We start from the raw sequence: 22,610 nt of genomic DNA, 5'->3' as shown, positions 1-22,610 counted from the left end.
TGGCTGAGCTTGGTGCTGGGACGCTGAGCCCGGGTTCCAGCTGTCACTTCAGGTTACTTGAGCGTCTGGCACCTCTTAGATAATGACTGTGCATTGAAAGAATGCATGATGTCATGTTTTGGCCTGCTCCCCCTCCCTGCATGACTGCAGGCACACGTGTGTGACACTCCATGCCTGGGTGGGAAGATGTCCTTACTCCTCGGTGGTGCAGGTTGACAAGTCAGGATGTGTGTGACTGATAGAGAAGGCTGTGGGGAGAGTGGGCACAGCGAGTGAGTGCGTGCGTGTGTGTGTGTGTGTGTGTGTGTGTGTGTGTGTGTGTGTGTGTGTGTAGGGGAAGCAGCCCTGCCTTGAGACTGTATTACCTGAGAGTGATGGGGGGTGGGCATGTGGTACCCTAGGAGGACAAGTGAACTCATGGCAGATGGCTGAGGCTGTGTGCACAGTGCCAAGGGTGGCCCAGGTGATTGATGGGAGCCAGGGGGGCCTCGCTGTTCAGTCCGAAGCGGTGTTTTTCACATGTGAGTGTGGACCAGAGTCACTGGGGAGCCAGTTAAAGCAGATGGCCTGCCCTGTCCCATCATTAAATCTAAGAGGGAGGACCTGTAATATCCTCTCTCCTTCCCACCTCTCGTATTACTTCCTGTGCCTGATGGAGACTGGACCTAGTCTCTAGTGTATGCTAGCCAAATGCTCTATCATTGAGCTATACCCCTAGCCCCAAGACATCCGCTTCTAATCGTTCTTGGGAGCCAGCGCTGATCCATGCACCGAAGTTTGGGGACTTGCTACTCCAGATGAGCTGGTCTCTATCTTGAGGCTGGCCCTGCTCAGATTTCTACCTATGTGCAAATTCTTACTATTTCTTATGTGGTCAATTCCTTTGTCCTGTTGAACTGGAACCTCCTGGGCCCTGGAGCTCACCCCGCCCCGCCCTTGGTTCTTCCATCATCCCCAAGCTCCCGCCTCTCGCTTGCTGATTCTTCGTTGACTTGAGATCTCAATTTAGTCCAAGCTGGGCTAGAACTAGCTATGTAGCTGAGAATGGCCTTGAACTTCCGAGCCTCCTGCAGCTACCTCACCCGGCTCGCTCGCTCAAGCTCAGAACATTTTCGTGCCTTTCCTCGGACACTGGATTGCTGTGTGTTCTGCTGACCCTCTCTGTTCCTCTCTCCCTGCAGGCTGTTTGTCCTGGGTATTGGCTTCTTTACTCTCTGCTTTCTGATGACATCTTTGGGAGGCCAGTTCTCTGCCCGGCGCCTGGGGGACTCACCCTTCACCATCCGCACAGAAGGTATCTCGAGGGCAAGGGGAGCCAACAAGAAATATGAATCTTCTCGTCAAAGGGGTGGGGCCTCTGAGCTCAGCCCCTTTAGCGGGTTTTCTTGGACCTTGGCCTCTGAACGTGTAAATGTGTAAGAGAAGGGAGTCCTGAGTTTGCACTGTGACGTACCGCTGCTCGGGCTCTGGTCCTACACATGCCACAAGGATTCTCAGGCCAAGAAGGAGGACCTTGAAGGGTCAGACGGGCTCCTGGGTTGGCGTGTTTGAATGCAGCACCTGTCTCTTTGAGACCCATGTTGTGTGTTTTCCACCGGGTAAGGCTGTGGTAGGGGACAGGCTCACAAAGGGCTCACATCACATGGTTCCCGTCTGGGATGCTGGTCTCCCCTGGTCCTTCTCTGTCTTTGGCCCCCATGATGCTTGCTAGTTGTGGAATGGAGGTGCAGAGTGTGGGATTTTGGACCAGACAGGCTGGAACCTGCATCCCTAGTTTCTGGCTGTGGACGGTTGCCACATTCTTAAGTTACAGAGAAGGGGAGAGGGCAGGGGAGAGAGTGAAGACCCTCTCCGACGCGGGGCCGAATGGGCCGGTGTGCAGAAACCACTAGCACTGTACTTGCTGTCACATGGCTTGAAGATAACTAGGAATCCTCAGCCTTGCCCCTCCTACAGAGCTACTGGGAGCAGACAAATACCTGGGTCCCACGTAGTGTGCCACAGGGCCCCTTTGAGTCAGTAGTGTGAACAGGGAGCAGGGCACGGAGGGGAGACTGAGGCAAGCAAGGTCTCGGGAGCTATTTGGTGTTGTGAGATTTCTGCCTGTCTAGAGAGTCTCTCTTGGAAACCTCCTCCAGCTTGCCAGGTTCTTGGTTCCTGGTGACGAGCCCCGTAGGCATCCTGAGAGGCGCAGGTTGTCCGCTCAAGTGGGCTCTCTCTGAGTGGTGCTTACTGTGCCATCTGGTAGCCATCCTCCGGTGCATTGGCTTCGCACGAGTCTTTAAACTCGCAAAAGCTCTCAGAAGCCTGCTCATACCATCAGTGGCCGTTCTAGCCAAGCATAACTTGTCCGACTTCCAGAGACCCTGCAGTATCTGAGCCTTGGGTCCCCATCTGATAAGCGGGCTCTGCTTCTCCAGGGTGGCCATGAGCCTGTGTTAAGACACCTGGAGAGGGGATCCTGTGCTGTGACCACAGAGTGAAGCTCCCATGCACATTTAGTGTATGTGCTGTGTATGGGGAAGGAGGCTGCTCTAGGGAGGGGGTTGGGGGGAGCAGGAGGACCCACGAGGTGTGTGGGTCTCTACACAGAAGATGCTCAGGGGTTGGGGTTAAAGAGGGGGTGGGGCAGTTGGGAAGGCTCCTTGTGGAGGAAACATGAGGCTTGCCGGAAATGCTCTGAGAGGTCCTTAGACGTTGGCTATATCTGTCTGGGCTTCGAGAAACTAGACCTCCAGAAAGTGCAGGAGTCTGGTGGGTGACGATAAAGACATTTCAGGAAGGGAGATTGTGCCTGGGCCCTGGGTCTTCTGCTCATCCCTTTGAAGGGTTATGGGCCAAGAAAATACTCCTACCTCATGGCCCCTGCCCTGTCTTGGCTTTGGGAAGGATCTAGTTCAAGCCCTAGATCTTGTACCATAGAACAGAGAGAACCCCCTAGGTAATACATGCAGTATGTTACACTAGAGAAGTGTGTGTGTGTGTGTGTGTGTGTGTGTGTATGCAGGTATTTATTTATTTCATGTGTGTGGTACACTGTCTCTGTCTTCAGACACACCAGAAGAGGGCATCAGATCCCATTACAGATGGTTGTGAACCACCATTAGTTGCTGGGAATTGAACTCAGGACCTCTGGAAGAGCAGTTGGTGCTCTTAACCCCTGAGCCATCTCTTCAGCCCCTGTGCCTAACATTTTAAAACTGAAGTTTAAGACACAGAGCACATCCCCAGTTCGTGCAGCTAGACCATGAGCAACAGGCCCAGTTTCCGGACCTCTCATCATGTGTCCTTCCAGTCTCTAACATCTCTGGTGTGGCTGTGGGAGGCACCTTCTCTGGGCCAGTTTATTCTTCAGGAGAAAGTGCTCTAGTTTGGGGACACAGGGACAAACCCCCTGAGGTTTAGAAAAAAGTCACCTGGCGAAGGTGGGCTTTGGTTTAGGAGGGAAGAGCTTTGGCCGTCCTACTCAGCGAGGCCCAGCCTAGTTCCTCCTGATGAGGCCCCTGCTTGCTTCTCACGGAGTCAGACCTGAGCAGGCCGGAGGGAGCAGGTTTCCTTGCAGATATAGGCAGCTGCTGGCTCAACTGCTTGCGTCTGCCCTGAGATGATCATTGTGTCCTAGCTTTGCTGGACCACCCCGGCCCCAGGCCATAGATTGAGTGGAGGATGCTCCAGGTTCTGTGGATGTCTCTTGGAGGCTGGCCGTTTGGAGTAGAGGGATAACAAGTAGAGGAAAAGACCCATTTGGCCTGCTAGGGCCTGCCCTGGTCTCTGCAGCCCAGAGCCCACAGTTCTGCCTCAGCCGGGTCTGCAGCGTTTATCCTGTGCAGGAACTGAAATGCAAGCATTTTTCCAGCTGTCCAGACACCTGGTCCCAGCCTCCTCTGCAAATCCAGGGAGGGCTCCCTTCTCTGGCGGGTGAGGCTTGATCAAAGGAAAGGGTAGAGCCCAGGGCATGAGATACACGAGAAACAGAGCCACAGAGAGGGGGTCTGGGGAGGAGAGAGACTAGCTGGCCTCAGGTGGTAATAAAAAAACACCCCTCTCTAAATGTGGGGTCCATTCATATCTGCAGCATCTCAGCCTTCCTCGTTTATATGGAAATCAGCGGGGAGCGTGTGTTAGCTCCTAGACTTACTGCTGGGACCTCATAGTAAGTGCATTTCAATTCAGTTGAAATGACTGGGGGAAGTCAGGTCAGCTTGCTTTGCTGATAGTCCTGGGACCAGTGGCGGCCTCTGAGCTGAGTCACTTGGGGAAGATCTACCTCCTGGCCCTCTCCCCTCTTTGGTACCTATGGCTGGCTTTATCTTTAGGTATTTCCTGAGCAAAAAAATAATGAGCTTCTCAGGCGGGTGGAGAGACGCCTTAGGGCTTTTGCAGAGGGAGGGAGGCACTTCTGAGTCCCAGGAGACAGGGGAGGAATCTTCCTTGGTTTGGAAACAGGAGTGAGCCTCAAGGGCCATCTGAACTGGGTCTGCCCCCTCAATCAAAGTCACAATGAAACCTGGGCAGTGGCCACTTGCATGTGCCCAAGTCCTCCAGTTTTGGGGTGACACCTCCTGCTGACAAAAGTATTCCACAAGAAAACCTTATTAATCCTGCTGTGGAGAGCCTCCACCCCCAAGTGTCTTCAGAGACTCGTGTGTGTGGGGTGACCTATATTTCCCTGGGCATCTCTTCCCAACGTCTTCCTTCAGCAAAGGAACCAGCGTAAGTCTCCTCTCATGACTGACTCTGGGGAGGAAGGACACCCGTTCTTATAAAAATCCCTTGTCCAAAAAAAAGCCTGTGTGTGTGTGTGCCAGCCGCATGGGGACAAAGAACAAGGGAGCCATTGGACAGGAGCTTCAGACCACTCACTGCCTGGCACAGCAGACAGATTCAGACTCCTCCATTGTTAGCAGGAAGAAGAAACACACACACACACACACACACACACACACACACACCACACACACACACACTCTGTTGCCCCTGCGTTGGAGTCTCCCTGGGTCCTTCTTAGGCCCGCTCCCCTTTCTCTTTCCGGGATGTGCCAGGAAATTGTCTCCCCTGTGACTCTGCAGTCACTTACCTCTGTCTGCTGAGAGGACCTGCTGTGCCCAGGCCCGCCCGAGGGCCAGGGGACAAAGGTGACATGCTCCTTGGTAGGTTCTGCTGCCAGCCTGGGGCTCATCCCACTCCCCCCTTTTCTAGTTTTAGGGGGCTCACCTGTTTTCTCTCCCTTTCTATTTCCTTCTCTCCTCTCCCCCTCCCCTTCATTTCCCGGGACCCCAATTTCTCAAGATGCGGGGAGGAGACAAGAGGATAGAAGTTACAAAATTCAACAGCTCCAGACCCCGCTCCCCATTTTACCCAAGGGGAAACTGAGGCCAAGAGAAGGAAGCGAACCATTCCCATTTGGGTCAGTGGCAGAACAAGGCTGGAGCCAAAGCTTTGATATTTACTGCGGCCTGGGCCAGGCCCCTGTGTTATTCCTCAGACTCTATGAAGCTGCTGGCTTGGTCTCCCAGTGGCCCCTGGGATATGACGGAGCCTCTGAGGGAAGATGAGGGCAGCGAGGAGGGGCAAAGAAGCCTGGGCCGGGCAGAGGAGCTGGTGGCTCTCTCCAGAAGCACCGCCAGGGAAGTCAAGGCGTGGCCTTGCTCTTGCTGACCTGCAAACCAGGCCCTGGGGGCCGAGCTGGCTTCAGGCTCCAGTGCTCAGTCCTATGCTCAGGAAGGCAAGCCCCAGCTCTGGGGTGATTTTTCTTTTCCACCCTGCTCCTTTGGGGGAAGGGACTCACACAGACGAAGCTATGAACTGTGGCTCACTGGGGCAGCCCGGGAAGGCTGAGCAGGACGTGCCTTGCACAAGACAACACCCTTCAGACACCTACAGTACAGATGGTAGCCTGGGGTTTTGCAGGACAGTAGCCAGGTCAGAACTTGCACTGTCCACTCGCGGGTGTGCCAGGCACTACTTGGGCGCTGGGTTAACAGGGCAGGCGCGGTCAAGGTGGAGACGTGTTTGAGTGATGGCTGGGCTCTGCGAGCCCGGGAGAGGAGCCGCTGCCTCTGTCCCGTTGGAGCTGCTATTAACCAACTCACAGACTGCATCCGAGTGGCCCTGGATGGGCACGGCAGCAGGTGTGGCAAGGTTGATTTATCGGAGGCTGTTGTGAGACGCCTCCAGACTCTGGGGACTCAGGATGTAGCTCAGTGGTTCGTCACTTGGCCGCCGTGTCTTAACTCCACAAGAGAAAACCAGAACAAGTCCACCTTCTTGGGATGGGGAGGCCTTTTGCTGTTTCTCTTACTGAGAGGCAGGAGAAATCACGTCCTCCCTCATTTCATCCACCCCCACTTCCTCCTTCCTCCCCTCCTCTCTCTCCTTCCCTCCTTCTCTTCCTTCTTTCCTTCGCCCCGTCTCCCACCCATCCGTACTATCCCAGAGACACCTCCGTTTCCTTCCTCATCTTCCTCTGCTCCCTCTCTCCTCCCTTCTCCTTCCATTGGTTTTCCTTCAGAGCTAGGGATACAACTCCAGAGGACACAGGTCCTCTGGCTCTGATGCTGTTCTGAGTCACCGTCCTCGGAGCCAAGCAACCAGCACCTTGGGAATTTCAGCTGCATCACCTTGCCAAAGGGACCGTCCCATCTGGGCTCGTTGGCAGGTTTCATCGTCATGGAGGGGTGAGGAAGGTCATGAGACCCTTACCCGAGTGCCCAGCCTCTCCCTGATGGCTGCTGTGTGTGACTCTGCCTTGGGAGGGAACTAGAGTCAGATGAGGGAGAAACAAGGGGGGCTGTTCCTGGGAAGTCTTCATCCCTGTTGGGTAAAGGCTTTTCAGGAGTGTCCTATGTGGGAGGTCACCTACACTCTTGTTAGTAACTCCTCACCTGTGCTCTACGAGGAAGCCCAACAAGCCGATGGGTTCCCCCTGCTTCTTGTGAAATTTGGTGGGATTGTGTCTCATTCTGTGATTGGGACCTTAATAGAAAGGGCAGATATCGCTTTATCTTGGAGGGATCTGTGAGAGATCCCTCCTGGCTCCTGTGGCCTCCTTCTGAGTTCAGGCAGCTCTGCTGGTGGTGGAGCCCAGCCAGAGGGGCCTCGGGTCATGTGGGGAAGCAGGCAGATGGAGAAGGTACTAGTCCCGAGTACCTCTTGTGACACAGGCCACACGGCTCCCCTTCCTCTGCTGGCTCGTCACCGTCAGTCTGTCTCTCTTCCGTCAGTCTGTCTCTCTTCCGTCTCCCTCCTCTGCTTCTCCTCCCCTCAGTGGCTCTTGCTGCCGGCATGGGATGCTGGGCTGCAGAAAGGCCCTGATATATATTCTTCTCTTGCGTTAGGGCCGTTGAGGCCAAGAGCGGAAGGTTGACTTCCCCTCTGTCTAAAGGGTTTGGTAGCAGAAGGAGGTGAGACTCCATGTGTCTCCTCCCCAGCATTGCTTCTCCCCTGGAGGCTGCAGGGGACATTCTGTCATCTTCTTTCTGAGAAGCAGTTGCTGTTGGCTCTCTGCATTTTCTTACACATAGGCCAGACTTGCAGCTGTCAGCACCTGGGACAGATGGAAAGTGCCAGAACATGGCCAGCACCCAGTAACTAACAGACCATAATTGCCATAGCTCCTGTTGTCCAAGGTGGGCTGACCCAGGATCGCCCCACACCCCTCTGGCTCCCAGGTAGGGCCAGGCTGCAGCAGTGCAGGATGCCAGTGGGCTCTGTCCTTCCCACCTCTTCCTCGTTTCCACAATGGACTCTCTTGAGCCCAAGAGTTGATACCCCTTGGCCGGGTAGTCTGGAAGCATGTGGGTAGCATCTTGCTGGACTTCATTCATTGGTTGAGAACTTAACTCTGGAAGTTTGGAGGGAGTGGAATGGTTCACTTTAATGCCTGGAGTGGAGCAGCCTGGGGCCTGTGTGGCTGTCTAGAATGTTCAACAACACAGAATTGGAGAGACAAGTGTTGATCCCAAAGACAGGAGGAGAAAGAGCACTGACCCAAATCATCATGGCCAAATGAATTAAAGCAAGCAATTAACTAACACAAACTGAATGTGTGTGTGTGTGAGTGTGTGTGTGTGTGTGTGTGTGTGTGTGTGTGGTGCATGAGTGTGTGTGTGGTTTGTGTGTGAGTGTGTATGTGTGTGTTAGTGTGTGTGTGGTGTATGTGAGTTGTGTGTGGTGTATGTGAGTGTGTGTGTGGTGTGTGTGAGCGTGTGTGTGGTGTGTGAATGAGTGTGTATGTGTACGTGTGTGTTAGTGTGTGTGTATGTGAGAGTGTGTGTGGTATGTGTGTGTGTGAGTGTGTGGTGTGCATGTGAGTGTGTGTTAGTGTGTGTGTGTGGTGTATGTGAGTGTGTGTGGTGTGTGTGTATGTGAGAGTGTGTGTGGTGTGTGTGTGCATGGACTGCCTCCCTCTAAGGCGGGGTTCTAGAAGTCAGCATTGGATGTGAGGAAGACAAGATATCTATAGCTCAGGGGTAGGGGGGCTTCCAAATAGGGACTTGGAGAGCAAAACAGGAGGAATTACAGGAGCAGAGCACAAGCATAAGGAGTTAGTCCTGGGGCTGGAGAGATGGCTCAGCAGTTAAGAGCACCAACTGCTCTTCCAGAGGTCCGGAGTTCAATTCCCAGCAACCACATGTGGCTCACAACCGTCTGTAATGGGATCCGATGCCTTCTTCTGGTGTGTCTGAAGACAGCTACTGTGTACTCATATGAATAAAATAAATAAATCTTTAAAAAAAGTAGTTAGTCCTAACATCTCCTGAGACAAACATGGCTGCCAGGTGGTCATAACCAGGTAGCCATAACATCTGGAAGTCATCCTAAGGTAGTCAGAGGTGGTCAAAATAACCGTTTGAAACAAAAGTAGGATTGCAAGAGGGTTATTACACTTTTTGAAACAAAGTCACGATTGTCTTTCCTGGAATGGGTGGTCCAGAACCATGTGTAGCGAAGGTTACAGGTGGGGCACAGAGGTTTAATCATAAAGGAGAAGGGGAGAAGCGGAGTTGGTCCTTGCCATGAGGTGGCTTTCCAGCCTAAGGTGGAGCAGGCTGTTCTTCGTTAGGCAAGGACGGTCTCACATGGGGCGTCTCAGATGGTGGGGGGGATTGTGTAGGGGGGGATGGGAGGATAGGGGGTGGGGGTGGGGATCAGAAAGGAGATGCTGGGGAACTTGGGTGCTTCTCTCTAGCTTCAACTTCACAGGGCCAGCCCAGCAGGGTTTGAGGGACTCAAAGGGTGTGAGCAATTCACCGTGAAGGGACCTGTAGCTCAGGACAAGAGCATTGCCATTTCCTAGAGAGGCTCAAGAAAACAGGATGGGAACGCAGGGCTTAGAGACTGGGTGTGGCTGAGACAAGAAGCAGCATCCGGGTCCCAGAGCACAGGCTGACCCAGTATCAGAATCACACAAGAATCAAGCACAGAGAAGGTCTGAGAGCCCTACCAGTGGACAAAGCCACGCCTGTGGAAATCTGACTGGGGTTCCTGGCTCATGCAAGGCACGAGGGTTCTATGCTTCCCCTTCTCCTGCGGGGGCCTTCCCAGCCCACACAGACCCCTGATGCTCAGGACCCCCAGAGGTTAGACCTAGAAATTCTCCACACAGTCTACAAATCAGAAGCCAGAGAGATAGCAAAAGCCTGTCAGGTCACCCAGCAGGGAGGGAGGGAGGAGGTTAGCCCAACAGATTGGTCTCTTCCACCAGCAACCGAAAGGGGTCCCGTCCTCCAGGGCGAATGGGCAGGAGAGACACTGCCTCACTCCTCCTGTGAGGTGGCTTGGGGAGATGAAGGTGTGGTGGGAGTGTGACTGCCCCTGACAATGCTCACATTCTGCCTACAGTGCCAGGCGGCCCTGAGTCCCGCGGCGCCCTCCGCAAGATGAGCGACCTGCTGGAGCTGATGATGAAGAGGATGGACATGCTGGCCAGGCTGGAGAATAGCAGTGAGCTGCACCGGGCTGCCAGTGTCGCGCACTTAGCTGCGGACAGGTGAGGAGAGGTGGGGGAGGGCACAGAGCTCAGGGTGCCCCTGGGGTGCTGAGGCCCAGCATAGCCTCATATGCACCTTTAGAGCTCAGCCAAAGTCCCCTTTTCTGGTAAAGTAGAACTGACAAAATAACAGGGCTGGGGAGATGGCCCAGTGTGTAAAAACACTTGCTGCTCAAGCAAGAGGGCCTGAGTTCAAATCCCAGCACCTATCCAAACTGGGGTACAGTGCGCTGCTGCCTTGGGAGGCAGGAGCAGGAAGATCACAGGGGCTCCTGGCTCTGCAGAGCATCCTGGTCCCCGTATTCCTGCTCTCTCACCCCCTCTCTTCTCCTCCCCCCTCCCCCGCCCCACCTCTCTCATCCCACACAAAAAGGTGAAAAATGCATCCAGAATGCGGATTCCCCCCCTCCCAGGCTCAACAACCATTAACGTTTTGTCTCCTCGTAGACTGTCTTTTGTCCTCATTAAATAAAGTACCTCAGGTGAAAACTGAAGGGCCCTTTAACTGCTTCTCCCTGGAGGCAAGCAGTTCACACCTAGAGCTAAGATTTCCCCACTCCAAGTTCTGTTACGCACACTTATCACATCCATATAAAGGCACAGTGGGCACACTTGTCTTCTCTACCCTTCTGGGTGTGTGTGTGTGTGTGTGTGTGTGTGTGTGTGTTTGTGCACATGTGCTCACAAGCTTGAATGTGCACGTGTGTGAATACCTGTGTCTATCTGTGGGTGTGTATGTCTGTGTGTGTGTTGTGTATGTGTAAGTGCTTGTGTCTGTCTGTCTGTCGAAGTGCTGTCTGGCCAGATGGCCCAGATGGCCTTGAACTTACAGTCTTCCTGCTTCTGCCTACCGAGTGCTGAGGCGGGGGGTTGCTAGTGGGATCCCCCTCTGAGTGAATTGGGACACAATGTGCTTCTTTGGAGTGGTATGGAGCTCCCTGCCATTTAGCTTGCCTGTTCACGGGTCATCCCCAAACCTGCCTGGCCAATTGGGCAAACACCCTGGGTACCCGGATGGAGGTCATCAGCTACATGTCCAGGGGAATTTAACTTACAACGCTGAATATCTCATGGTGTCACCTCGACGACAGTCACACATCAGGAATCCACAGCCACTCTGCAGAGAGGGAAACAGAGGCAGTCAAAATTGTACCACTAGGAGGCACTAGACCTGTCCCGCAGCTCACCTGTCGCAGCCGTGTGGGGCTTAGGTTTGTTGTTCGATCACCAGGGACTGAACATTTTACTTATTTTATTGTGGGTGTGCATAAATGCATGCATGACACACATGTGGAGATTAGAGGGCAGCTCGTAGGGGTCAGTTCTCTCCCTTCCACCATTTGGGTCCTGGGATCCAGCTCCAACCGTTAGGCTTAGAAGCAAGTACTTATCCACCAAGTCACCTTCACCCTCTGTGGGACTTTAAATCTTTGTGATTTGCAAACCAGGAAAGAAAACCTTTGTTAGTTTGTACTCTGCTCTGAGAGGTTTCTCCTTTTCTCTCCTTCCTTCCTTCCTTCCTTCCTTCCTTTCTTTCTTCTTCTTCTTTCTTTCTTTCTTTCTTTCTTTCCTTTCTTTCCTTTCTTTTCTTCCTTTCTTTTCTAGACATGGTCTATGTAGCCCCAAGCTGCCTCAAACTCACTCTGTAGAGGGTAACCCTGAACTTGTAAAATCCTTCTACCTCTACTCCAGGAGTGATGGGATTGTAGTCACGCACTACACTACACCTGGTTGCTATGGTGCTGGGGATGGAACCAGCGCCTCGTGCATGCTGGGAAAGCACTGAGCCACTCCCTGACCCCTGGGCTCCGGTTTAGAGGGCGGCCATACTAACATTACTGTGCTGGGACCAGGGCTTCAGGCAGGCATCCTGTGCAGTGCCTGCCACAGAGTTATTTCTTCCCTCTCCCCCACTACAGCAAACTCTGCCTCCTTGGTACCGGTTCCCTACTTAGAGCTGAGGCCGCTTAAGAGTTAGCATCAAACATAATAAAGGAGAGAGCTGGGTGTCGGGGTTACCAAGAGCGAAAGTAAGGAGCCTGTGTGGAGAGGCCCGCGACATCCCATAAGAGGGAGCACATGGGATCATCTCGGACACTGGCGCAGGCTCCAAAGGATTGGCCGGTGGGCGAGTAGGAGGGGCGGAGCCAGCTGCGAGAAGCCAGGAGAAGGGGGCCGAAGTACGGAGAGCAGTGAGTGCAAAGGCCCTGGGGTTAGCGTGTTGAAGCAGAGAGGCAATATGGAGGCTGATGCAGCGGGGAGAGGTGAGTGAGGGAAAGGCCAGCCGGAGCAGGTCACATGGGCAGCTCTTCAGTTTACTTGTTTGTTTATTTACATGTTTAAACGTGCTGTTTTCGATGTCTGCTTGTGTGTGTGCTGTGTATGCACAGCGTGTGCTTTTGTGTGTATGGGTTGCACACGCGTGTGAGGCTGCAGGAGTGTATGCAGGCGTTTGGAGGACCCGGGGTGCCTCTCTTGATTGTTTTCTGCTTTATTTATTGAGGTGGGGTCTCTCTCTGAACCTCGAGCACTGGCCCACTAGTCTGTCTAGCCATCTTGCCTTGGGGACCTGTTTCTGCCTCCCCTGTGCTGGCATTACAGGTGATCCCACAGGGATCTACGTAGGTTCTGGGGGCCCAACACTGGGCCCCATGGCTGTGCTGTAATGGCTTTCTCCACGGAGCCACCTCCCCAACCCATAGTTTGCATGTTTTGAGACAGGGTCTCATGTAGTGCAGGGTATCCTTAAATTAGATATGTAGCCTTAAATTAGATATGTACCGGAGGATCGCTTGAACTTCTGAGCCTTCTGTCTCTACCTCTGAGCACAGGGATCATGGGTATGCACCACCAGGCCTCCCTCACTGGGTTTACCTATTTTTTTCCCTTTTAAAATTTATTTTTAATTTGTGTGTGGTGTGTGTGTGTGTGTGTGTGTGTGTGTGTGTGTGTGTGTGTGTGTGCAGGCGCCATGGCATGTGTGAAGGTCGGAGCACAGCTTGTGGGATCCGTTCTCTTCTTCTGTCAGGTCCAGGGATCTAACTCCGGCTCTCAGGATTGGGGCCAGGCATCTCTGCCTGCCGAACCATCTCACCAGCCTGGATTTTCAAATTTAAATTTAATTTTTTTGTGCGTGTGTATATGTGCTGAGATTCAGGGTTGAATGGATTTATTTAAAAATATATCGCTGACTGCTGTGTAAAAAAATGGATTATTCATTGGCAAGGGCAGAAGCAGAGAGGCTGCTGGGAAGGAGAAGGGGGCTAAGGTGCCCGGTTTCCTTGGGCTCCACAACACGAAGCAGTTTTCCGTGTAGACTCCATCACCTTTTGTGTCCCCTCAGGCCCCTGTCCCTCTCCTGCCTTGTGGCTCAGCCCCATCTTCTGCCTAGGTCCAGGAACAGCCGCAGGCCACAGGTGCGATTTTCAGGGGGCAGACCCCTCCCCCACGGCCCCTGCTCAATGAGCTGCACAGTCAACGGTCCAGGGATCCAGTTTGGCGGCAGACTGCACATTCACTGAATGGCTTCTTCCGAAGCTGGCCTACCCCTCCCTGCACTCCTTGCCCTTCATCTGCTCCCGGGGAAGGAGGGAGCCCTGCGGGTGGGGGAGCGCGAGCCACCTCCAAGTTCTATCTCGGGGAAATAGCAGCCATCCATCATGACCAGCGGAGCCCATCAAACTCCACAGGCAAGAGCTATAAATTGCAGGGACACCGTGGCTTTGGGACCCAGGGAGAGAGGTGGGAGTGCGCCAGGGCTCATGGGAATCTGTGCTCACATCCACCAGTCCCATCCCACCCCAGCCACCGGGGGTTAACCATGATTAACTCGCCAGAGCTACAGGGGGCGCCCTGCAGAAGCCCTCCTAGAATTACCTGGAGCTGCCCTCCTCCTGCCCTTCTGGAAGCTTCTAAGCGTCTTGCTTTCCACGGTGGCTGGTGTGTCCTTGGGGAAAGCGAATTTGCTATTTTAGCCTAGGAAAACATAATTAGGAAGGCAGCTTTGAGGCAAACACCACTGTATTATGCATCCCTCAGCCAAATAGCTACGATCTTTGAATTTCCCATCAGGCGCTTCAGCGGCGGACAGCTCTGAAGTTGGCGGCTGGCCGCGTTCAAGTACATCTGTCTCTTGACTGTTCCCTAGGTCCGCGGAGTCCGGGCTGAGGACTCCAGAGTGGGGGAAGGGTACCCAAGAAGCAGTGAGGGACTGGATGGGGAATAATTAGGCAGCAGCTCCGCACCCTGTGCCTGGTCTGGCCCCGGGTCGTGGGGGGTGGCGCCTGAGCTGGCTGCGCCCCTGAGGTGACCCTATGGGGAGGGGCTTCCTGCTTGGCACATGGAAAAGACGGTTTTAAGGTTACAGGTGTGTGCCACTGTGTACAGCCCTGGATGCTAGGATGTGACTGTCAACGTGGGAAACTGTGGTTATAAATAGAGCCATAGCATAAGTGTGGAGAATTCGGCTTAAAGTGCAGGAAGAAGATACAGCCACATTCTCGTTGGGGGAAATAACGCTCTCTTTTTTTTTTTTTTTTCAACTGTGTTGGTGGCTATGTGGAGGTTGGGGCTCAGGAACTGCAGCCACAGGGAGGTCAGCCTCCTGTGGTTTCTGGCTGAGTGCAAAGTGGGGGTGTTTCAATCTCAACTTTACAAGATGGGTCCTGTTCTTCCCAAGTCATGTGCTGGACGAGGCTCTGGGTTTGGGTTTGACAGGAAGCTCAATGACAGGAAGACATTTTGGTAAAACACCCAAAGCTGGTCTTCTTTAGGGCTGGAGAGGGGCCAGGCTGGCAGGGAGGGACTACGAGATAATGGTGATGTCAGGAGCCAGCTAGACCACCTGAGGAGCAGACCCTCATTGGGTCAGGGTGAGGACAGAGCAGGTTCAAGGTAACCTGCAAGGAGCCAAAGCCAGGGAAGGGACAGGTGACCAAGGCCGAGGGCCAGCGGGCATCACGGGGGGGTGGGGGTAGGGGGAGGTTCAGGCGACTCTGGGTCCTTCCTGCTGTGGTGCTGAGGTGGGAAGTTTGCAGAGCAGAACCTAACAGTGGCCAGCCCTCACCCAGCGTATTAGTTACATAGTTACATTTCTCACTGCTGTGACAATGTACCCAAGGAAAGTAACTTAAGGGAACAAGGGCTTATTGTGGCTTGCAGTTGGAGGGTACTGTCCATCACTGAGGAGAAGGCGTGGCCTCAGGAGGGTAAGGCTGCTGGCCATGTTGAGTCAGGAAGCAGAGAGAGGTTTGCTGGTGTTTGGCACGATTTCTCATTTTATTCGGTGACGACCCGGGCCCATGCGATGGGTTGGGTGGGTCTCCCACCTCAGTTAACCCAGTCTAAAAACTCCCTATGTAGGAGACGTGCCTACAAGCCTGTCTCCTAGGTGACTCTAGAGCCTGTCAAGTTGACGAGCTTATTTTAGGCGTTGGGGTGAATTGTCCTTTCTCTTCCCACCGAGAGAGAGATGGGTCAATCTCACACCATCTGTTTGCAACCTCCAGACTCATTACAGCAGGGACTGAGGCTGAGGTGGATGACAGGGGCTGAGGCTGGAGTGAGTGGAGTCAAGAGGAGGAAAGGTCACACTACAAGGGGCGTCTCATGTCGCATACCGTGTGTGAGATGCAGGGAGGCACAGGGCATCTGTTTCCCACATCTTGTGTTTGCATGTGTGTGTGTGTATACATCACTGTATACTTCTGCAAGCACCTAGACATGTAGGTTTCTGTGTTTTGAAAGCACTTTGTTTCATAATACAATTATTCCCAGAGAGCTTGCTGGCCAGCTGTGGGGAAATCGATGCTCCTGTTAATTGAATGTAACCCTCGTAAATCACAGAGCAACTTAGAATTAAACCTCCTTCTCCAGGCGGTCTAGTGTGCCACCTCTGGGGTAAGGGGACTGGGCTGGAATTGATGACCTTGTGGGGCCGTGCCTTTAGGGGCCTTGTTGGGGACAGGCCTGGAAGGAGTTGAGGGTGTTCTAGGGACTGCAGATGTCAGAATTCCCTGCTTGGTTCTGGAAGTTGTGGAGAACAGTATACACCCCGGACTGGGGTTCCCCAGAGTACCAGGAGTGACAGACCTGCGATGTTACCTATCTGCTGGGGTACCCTAGAGCAGCTCTCAGTGTTAGTGTTGGCAACACAGGCTGGTGTCAGTCAGCCTGGGCCAGCATTCGCCATTTCTTGAGTGAGGCCTGGATGTTTGGTGTAGATAGATACTGGCATGTAGGAATGGAGGATGGTGTAGCGGTCCTTAGCCTCCGTGTATCTGGTAGATGCGGAGGGAAGCAGTCAGGACTGGCACAGGGCACTGTAGTCAGGATCCTCCTGACCTCCCCTATCCCTTGCCTGATGTGTGAACCCAGGAAAAAGTCCCTTTATCAATTGTGGGACATTTCCCAGTCTGAGCTCTAAAATAAGGGGGCAGATGGCAGGATTGGGGGAGCCTCTCCTAGAACTTGGGGCCCTGAACAGCGTCTTGAGGTCACAGTGCCCACAGGGGGAGCTCTGTAACAAGTTTGGGCCTGCTGATCTGTCTTGATGTGCCGGGGCCTTTTCCATTCAGGACCACATGTGAGGTGGAGCTGAATCACAGTAGCATGGGTAAAGCTGAGGGGTGGTGATGGTTGGCCATGGGCAAAGTCACCCTCAAAGGACGCTGGCAGACCTCTCTCTTCACCAACAGCCTGGCAACAGCCTGGCTACAGAGGAGGGATAGAAGGGCTCAAATAGAGCTAGGGCTGCTCCTGGTCACAAAGCCGGAGGGGGCTGAGCCAGCCTGCTTTGCCTGTACAATAGAGCCAGGGCAATGGAGTAACTGCCACATTTGTCCGGGGTGGGCTTGGAAAGGGTCCTGTGACTCTAGGCCAGGCTGAGCGGGTACTGAGAAAGCCCCCTGCTCCATGGATTCCCATCTAGGTGTCCCCCCACAACCTCCCCTCACACACTGCCTGTGTTGCTTCCCTGGAGCTGCCCCTTCCCCACTCCCTCACTGTCCAGGCTGGTCCTGGTTCACGACTGGCTCTCTGTCCATGCAAACACCTCAAGAGGGGAAGAGAAGGAAAGGAAACATGCTATGAGGATCAAAGGGCTCAGGGTCACTGCTCCAGCTGGAGGAAATCCTGCTGATGGCCCTGGGGGCACAGTGAGGTTGTTTCCAAGAAAACCCTTAGAACAGGTTTGGCTTTTGCCGCCTGCATTTGGCGGGGTGGTTGTACCTCAAGGGTTTCACTCCCGTACCAGATAGATGGCCTTTTCTTCAGTCCTGGCTTTACTGAGTGTGGCCTCTGCTGAGTGTCGTGGTACATTCCTGCCTGTCTCAAATCTACTTTGTGGCACCTCCTGCTTGCAGGGATGAGACGGTCTGTCTGTCTGTCCGTCTGTTCGTCTCTGTCTCATTTATCCCAGCCTTCGACTATCTATATAGCTGAGGATGACTTTGATTTTTTTAAAATTTTATTTAATGTATGAGCGCTCTTATATCCGTCTGCCTGAAGAGGGCATCAGATCTCATCACAGATGGTTGTGAGCCACCATGTGGGTGCTGGGATTTGAACTCAGGACCTCTGGAAGAGCAGCTGATGGGTGAGCCATCTCACCAGCCCCCGACTTTGAACTTCCGATCCTCCTGCCTCCACGTCCTAAGCGTTCGGGTTACGGCATGCCCCTGTGCCCAGTTTATGTGGGGATCAGACCCAGGGTTTGTGCGCAGGAGGCGAGCCCTCTACCGATTGCACTCCGCCCCCTTTTCTTTCCAACTCAGGTATTTCCCATGTCACACATCTGGGTGCGGAGGCTTCAGACCCTGCTTTGATGCCATTTGTAGAAAAGCGGCTCAGCGTGAGGAGTCTAATCGTGTATTATTTGGAAACAGAAAGTGCTGTGTGAATGTTAAGTCCAGTTTAATAATAGTGACGCCCAGCCATTTTGTTTGGAATGACTGGAGCTTGTTAAGTCTGACAGACGCCACGGCACTATTTAAAGCCCGTGCTGGCGATATGTTTTATGCAAACAGGAAAAAAAAAAAAACCCACAACCACTTATTGTAGAAGAGTTGCTGAGTCCTCCAGAAAAGTTCAGTGTTTTCCTCTGTGCCTGAACCTTCACGACTTCCTCTGAGGGACAGGGCATCTGCTTAATTAGGGAGGAAAAGCATGTCAAGAGGGCTCGGGGAGGTTGGTATAGTGGTAGAGCATTTGCCTGCCATGCTCGAGGACACAGGTTCAATCCCACTCTATACCGCAGCGTTCCCGTTCTGCTTCAGTGTGAATTCTCCAAGGGACTTTGCGTTTGTTTGCTGAGTGTGCAGGGGTTATGTAACCCAACCTCCTAGAGTAGCCCTGCCGCAAGAGGAAGCCAGGAGGCCCTCTCCTTACTGCTTCACTGTTCCCAATAATCTAATAGGATCGAAGGTCAGCCGACCCCTCTGTCCCCCAGTGGGAGCCACCGTGGCCGTAGGATGACGCTTGAGTTTAGTCAGAGGGAAGGGAACTTCTCAACCGCTGGAGCCTGACACCTAAAAGGAGCGAAAGCAGCTTTCTCTGCTCAGCAGAAGGTCATTGGGTTTATGTTGTGGGGCAGCTACAAGTCACGGGGGCAGAAAACAACTGACGTTTCGCATGTACTCCCTCCCAGTTCTGGGGCTGATGTCTGAAGCCAGGGTGTCCTCCAGGGCTGGATCCTGGCACAGCAGCTCAGAGCTGACCTTGGCACTTCCTGGCCTGTATCCCTTGAAAGCCCACTTGTCCCTCAGCTTCTGCCGAGAGACACACAGGAATACCTATTTGACACAGGTAGAGCACGCACAGAGCAAACACGTCTGTCCAACTGCAGCATGGAGCTATGTATAGGAAGACAAGGGTGACAACAGCAGCTGTCTCATTGAAGAAGCCCACACCAGCATAGGTGACGGCACACAAAAACTACATCTCTGGAGTCCCTAAACTTCTCTATGTGCGCCCTCAAGACCATGCCCGACCGCGAGGGTCAGGAGCAAGTGAAAGGCTAGGGCTCCGGTGAGGGTCAGCCTCTCTTAGGGGGAGACATTAAAGAATGGCTGTGTAAGTCTTGTGCTGTAGGTCTCAGTGGCTCAGGGTGATGCCATGCCATACCTGGAGGACAGCATTCCTGTACCTTATCCGGTGATCTCTTGGCAAGGCAACAGTTATTGGATTTAGTGTTACCCCTAATCCAGCAAGGCCTGACCTTCCCTGATCTCAAATAGGGCGCCTTCCAACGTTATCGGAGAATGTGAGTTTGGGGAGAAAGATGCTACTCGGCCTACATTGATGGGTCTCTGGGCGCGGGTTCACACTGTCAGGGTTGGTCTCTGTATGAAAGCCATCCTGCTGGGGAGCTCAGGCAGGCCCTGTAGCATGGGGAATGATGGGGTTCTGGGAAGGCAGATGGAGAGATACCTACCGAAGGTGGCTTTGTGGCGGTGAGCTGGGCTGCATGTCTCAACTGCCAGAATGTCTGACTGGTCGCTATGTGAGCCGCTTGGCCCTTTCCAACCCTGTGAACCTCCATTCCTGACAGGAGTCCTCAGGGTGGTGTTGGCAGCCCTGTGTGTCAGCAGATTGACCTGGTAGACACGGAGTCACCACAGCCTTGCATGCCGGGGCTCCCCACATCTCAACCTGTGTGCTGGGCCACCTCTTCCGGTCACTTCAGGCCTGGGTCCGTCCCCAGCATCACGTACACCAGACATGGTGGTGCATGCCTGTAATCCCAGACTTTGGGAAGGGAAAGCAGCACTCATCCGACCGATGCTGTCCTGTCCCTGGCTGGTATGGAAGATGGGCACAATCAGCCTTTGGAACTTCTTAGCTCTCTGTCGCTCTCTGTGCTCCTTATTAGGTGAAGGGAAGAGAGGATGGTGTCCTGACATGGCGGTTTGCTCCCCAGGGCAACTACTTCTCTGGTAGGCAGCTCACCCAGCCTGTGAGAGGCGAGGTTTGCATGCCCAGGTGGGTGTGGGTTGGGAAGACCCTTCATACCTTTTCCATGCCAGGGATCCATGCAAACCAAGTACTTGAACAGGAATAAGCAGAGTTTAAGCAGCAGAAGCAGCAGCAGTGTGCATGTGTGTGTGTGTGTGTCTGTGTGTGTGTCTGTGTGTGTCTGTGTGTATGTCTCCATGTATGTCTGTGTGTAACCGTGTATTTGTTTCTGTCTTTATGTGTTTGTGTGTATGTGTGTGTGTGTGCTTGTGTGTCTATTTGTGTCTGTGTCTGTGTGTCTGTGTTTATGTGTGTGTAAGTGTCTCTGAGTATATATGTCTGTGTATGTGTGTTTGTGTCTGTATTTGTGTATCTCTCTGTCTCTCTCTCTGTGTCTCTCTGTGTCTGTGTCTGTCTGTCTGTCTCTTTCTGTCTTTGTCTCTGTCTCTGTCTCTGTCTCTCTCTCTCTCTCTCTCTCTCTCTCTCTCTCTCTGTGTGTGTATGTGTGTGCGTGTGTATGCAAAACCGTGAAGCCAGAAGGCGAGGTGAGAATCAAAGCAAGTGGAGTTTAAGTATTGCCATCGAGTGGCTTCCTGGAGAAGGCCCCGGGGCTGTGCTTGACAGGAAGATAAGGCCAGCAGAGTGGGAGCTGTCTCGATAGCAGCTTGTGCCAGGAGATAAATACTTCATCTAACAACTAATACGGTTCCCAGAGCACTGGCCAGTAATCAACAAGGAAATAAATTCTCCAAAAATCAAAGCGGCCCCATACTGATGGAGAGAAATAGAGGGTTTAATGTCTGTGTCCAGGGCTCTTTCAAGATCCAGAGAAGTGGGCTGGGGATGTGGCTTAGTTGGTAGAACACCTGCTTAGCCCTGGGTTCCATTCCCAGCACCACGTGGGCCACAGTGGTGCTCATTGCAATGCCAGCATTTGGGAGGGGACCACAGGAAGACCAGAAGTTCAAGGTCATCTTCCCTTACATAGTAAGTTTGAGGCCACTCTGGCCTACATGAGACTGCCTTAGAATAATGAAAGGGAGTGGAAGAGATGGCACAGTGGTTAAGAGCGCTTGCTGCTCAGTCATGAGGACCAGAGTTCAGATCCCTGCTCCCAATCTAGGTGGCTACAAATAGCAGTAACCCTAGCTCCAGGGGAGCGATAGGGTCCATGAATGTATGCACACTCATACACACACTCATACATTCATATACACACACACTCACATCCTCACACACATATACACACACACACACACACACACACACTCACACATACACTCACACACACACACACACACACACACACACACACACACACACACACACACACACACACACACACACACACACACACACACACACACACACACACACACACACACACACACACACACCACACACACACACACACACTCATACACACACTCATTCATACACACACACACTCACATACACAGACATACACTAATACACATAGATATACACTCATACACATAGATATGCACACTCACTTACACTCATATACCCACTTATACACACACAGACACAGATACACTCACACTCGTACACATATACACATAGAGACACACAGACACACACAAACACACACAGACACAGAGATATGCACAGTCACACACACTCCCACACACTCATACACACACACACACATTCCACATAGACACAGACACACACAGTCACATACAGACACACAGACACACCACATAGACACACACAGACACACACAGATACACACACAGATACACACCACACACAAACACAGACACACACAAGGATGGGTTCTCAGTGCTAGTTCACTGGCAGGTCTCCAGGTTTCTGGTGTGAACTTGTCTAGGTGTGAACAGACTCAGATGGGCTGGCTGCACCTAGCAAAAGGCCTCTGTCATCTGGGGTTCCTGAGCCCATCCAATCAGGGTCTTGGCAGGAAGACAGAAGTTTCTTTGTCTGCTTCAGTCCCAGGTGCCGTGTCTGGCGTACTCAGAGCACAGTGAGCACGGCAGACTCCCGCAGAAGTGTGCTTCCCTGTGGGGTCCAAGGTGTGAGCTGGGTGGAGGCCAGCTCATCTTCACCCCCACCTGGTTTCTGCTGTGGCCTCTGCTGACTGTCCCTGGGAAGTAGGCCGTGGAAGACCACACTGTTGTTCATGGGTTCATCTCTGGCTCTCCCCTCTAGACTCACCCCAGGGGCCAGCCTCATCGAAAGGATCCAGGCCATTGCCCAGAACGTGTCTGACATCGCTGTGAAGGTGGACCAGATCCTGCGCCACAGCCTGATTCTGCATAGCAAGGGTGCGTCAGAGCCAGGACACTGCGCTGTGTCCCCAGAGGCCAGTGGTGTGTGTGTGTGTGTGTGTGTGTGTGTGTGTGTGTGTGTGTGTGTGTGTGGCAGAGCCTCTCCAAGTCCCATTTCTCTGGTAACACTTGCCTAGTTCTTGGGGCCCTACTTGAGGCTCTCAGTAGGGGGACTTTGTCTACTCCACCCTGGCCTGCTTCAAGATGTGGAGACCAGCGTGGGCCAACATGGTTCCTTTTGGTTTGGGAAAAGCTGGATGCTTCTGCCCATCTGCTGTTCTCAGGAAAAGCAAGGGTATAATTTGTGGGGAGCTTGCGGGGGGGGGGTGTCCATCTGGAAGGCCACTCTGTAGCTG

General features: G+C 53.2%; 1 protein-coding gene across 1 annotated transcript in view; it reads left to right on the top strand.

Annotated features, from left to right (window-relative positions):
• Mgat5b (alpha-1,6-mannosylglycoprotein 6-beta-N-acetylglucosaminyltransferase B) overlaps nucleotides 1-22,610 on the top strand; it is a 65,611-nt gene that overhangs the window by 2,672 nt on the left and 40,329 nt on the right. The window contains exons 2-4 of the mRNA XM_032913070.1: nucleotides 1,182-1,294; nucleotides 9,844-9,991; nucleotides 22,136-22,251. Coding sequence (XP_032768961.1) covers nucleotides 1,182-1,294; nucleotides 9,844-9,991; nucleotides 22,136-22,251 — 377 coding nt within the window. The remainder of the gene's footprint in view (nucleotides 1-1,181; nucleotides 1,295-9,843; nucleotides 9,992-22,135; nucleotides 22,252-22,610) is intronic.

The sequence above is a fragment of the Rattus rattus genome, chromosome 9 (assembly GCF_011064425.1).
Source record: "Rattus rattus isolate New Zealand chromosome 9, Rrattus_CSIRO_v1, whole genome shotgun sequence".
In the NCBI taxonomy this organism is placed as follows: Eukaryota; Metazoa; Chordata; class Mammalia; order Rodentia; family Muridae; genus Rattus; species Rattus rattus.
Note: the sequence above shows the minus strand (reverse complement) of the source record. Positions and strands in the feature narration are given on the sequence as shown.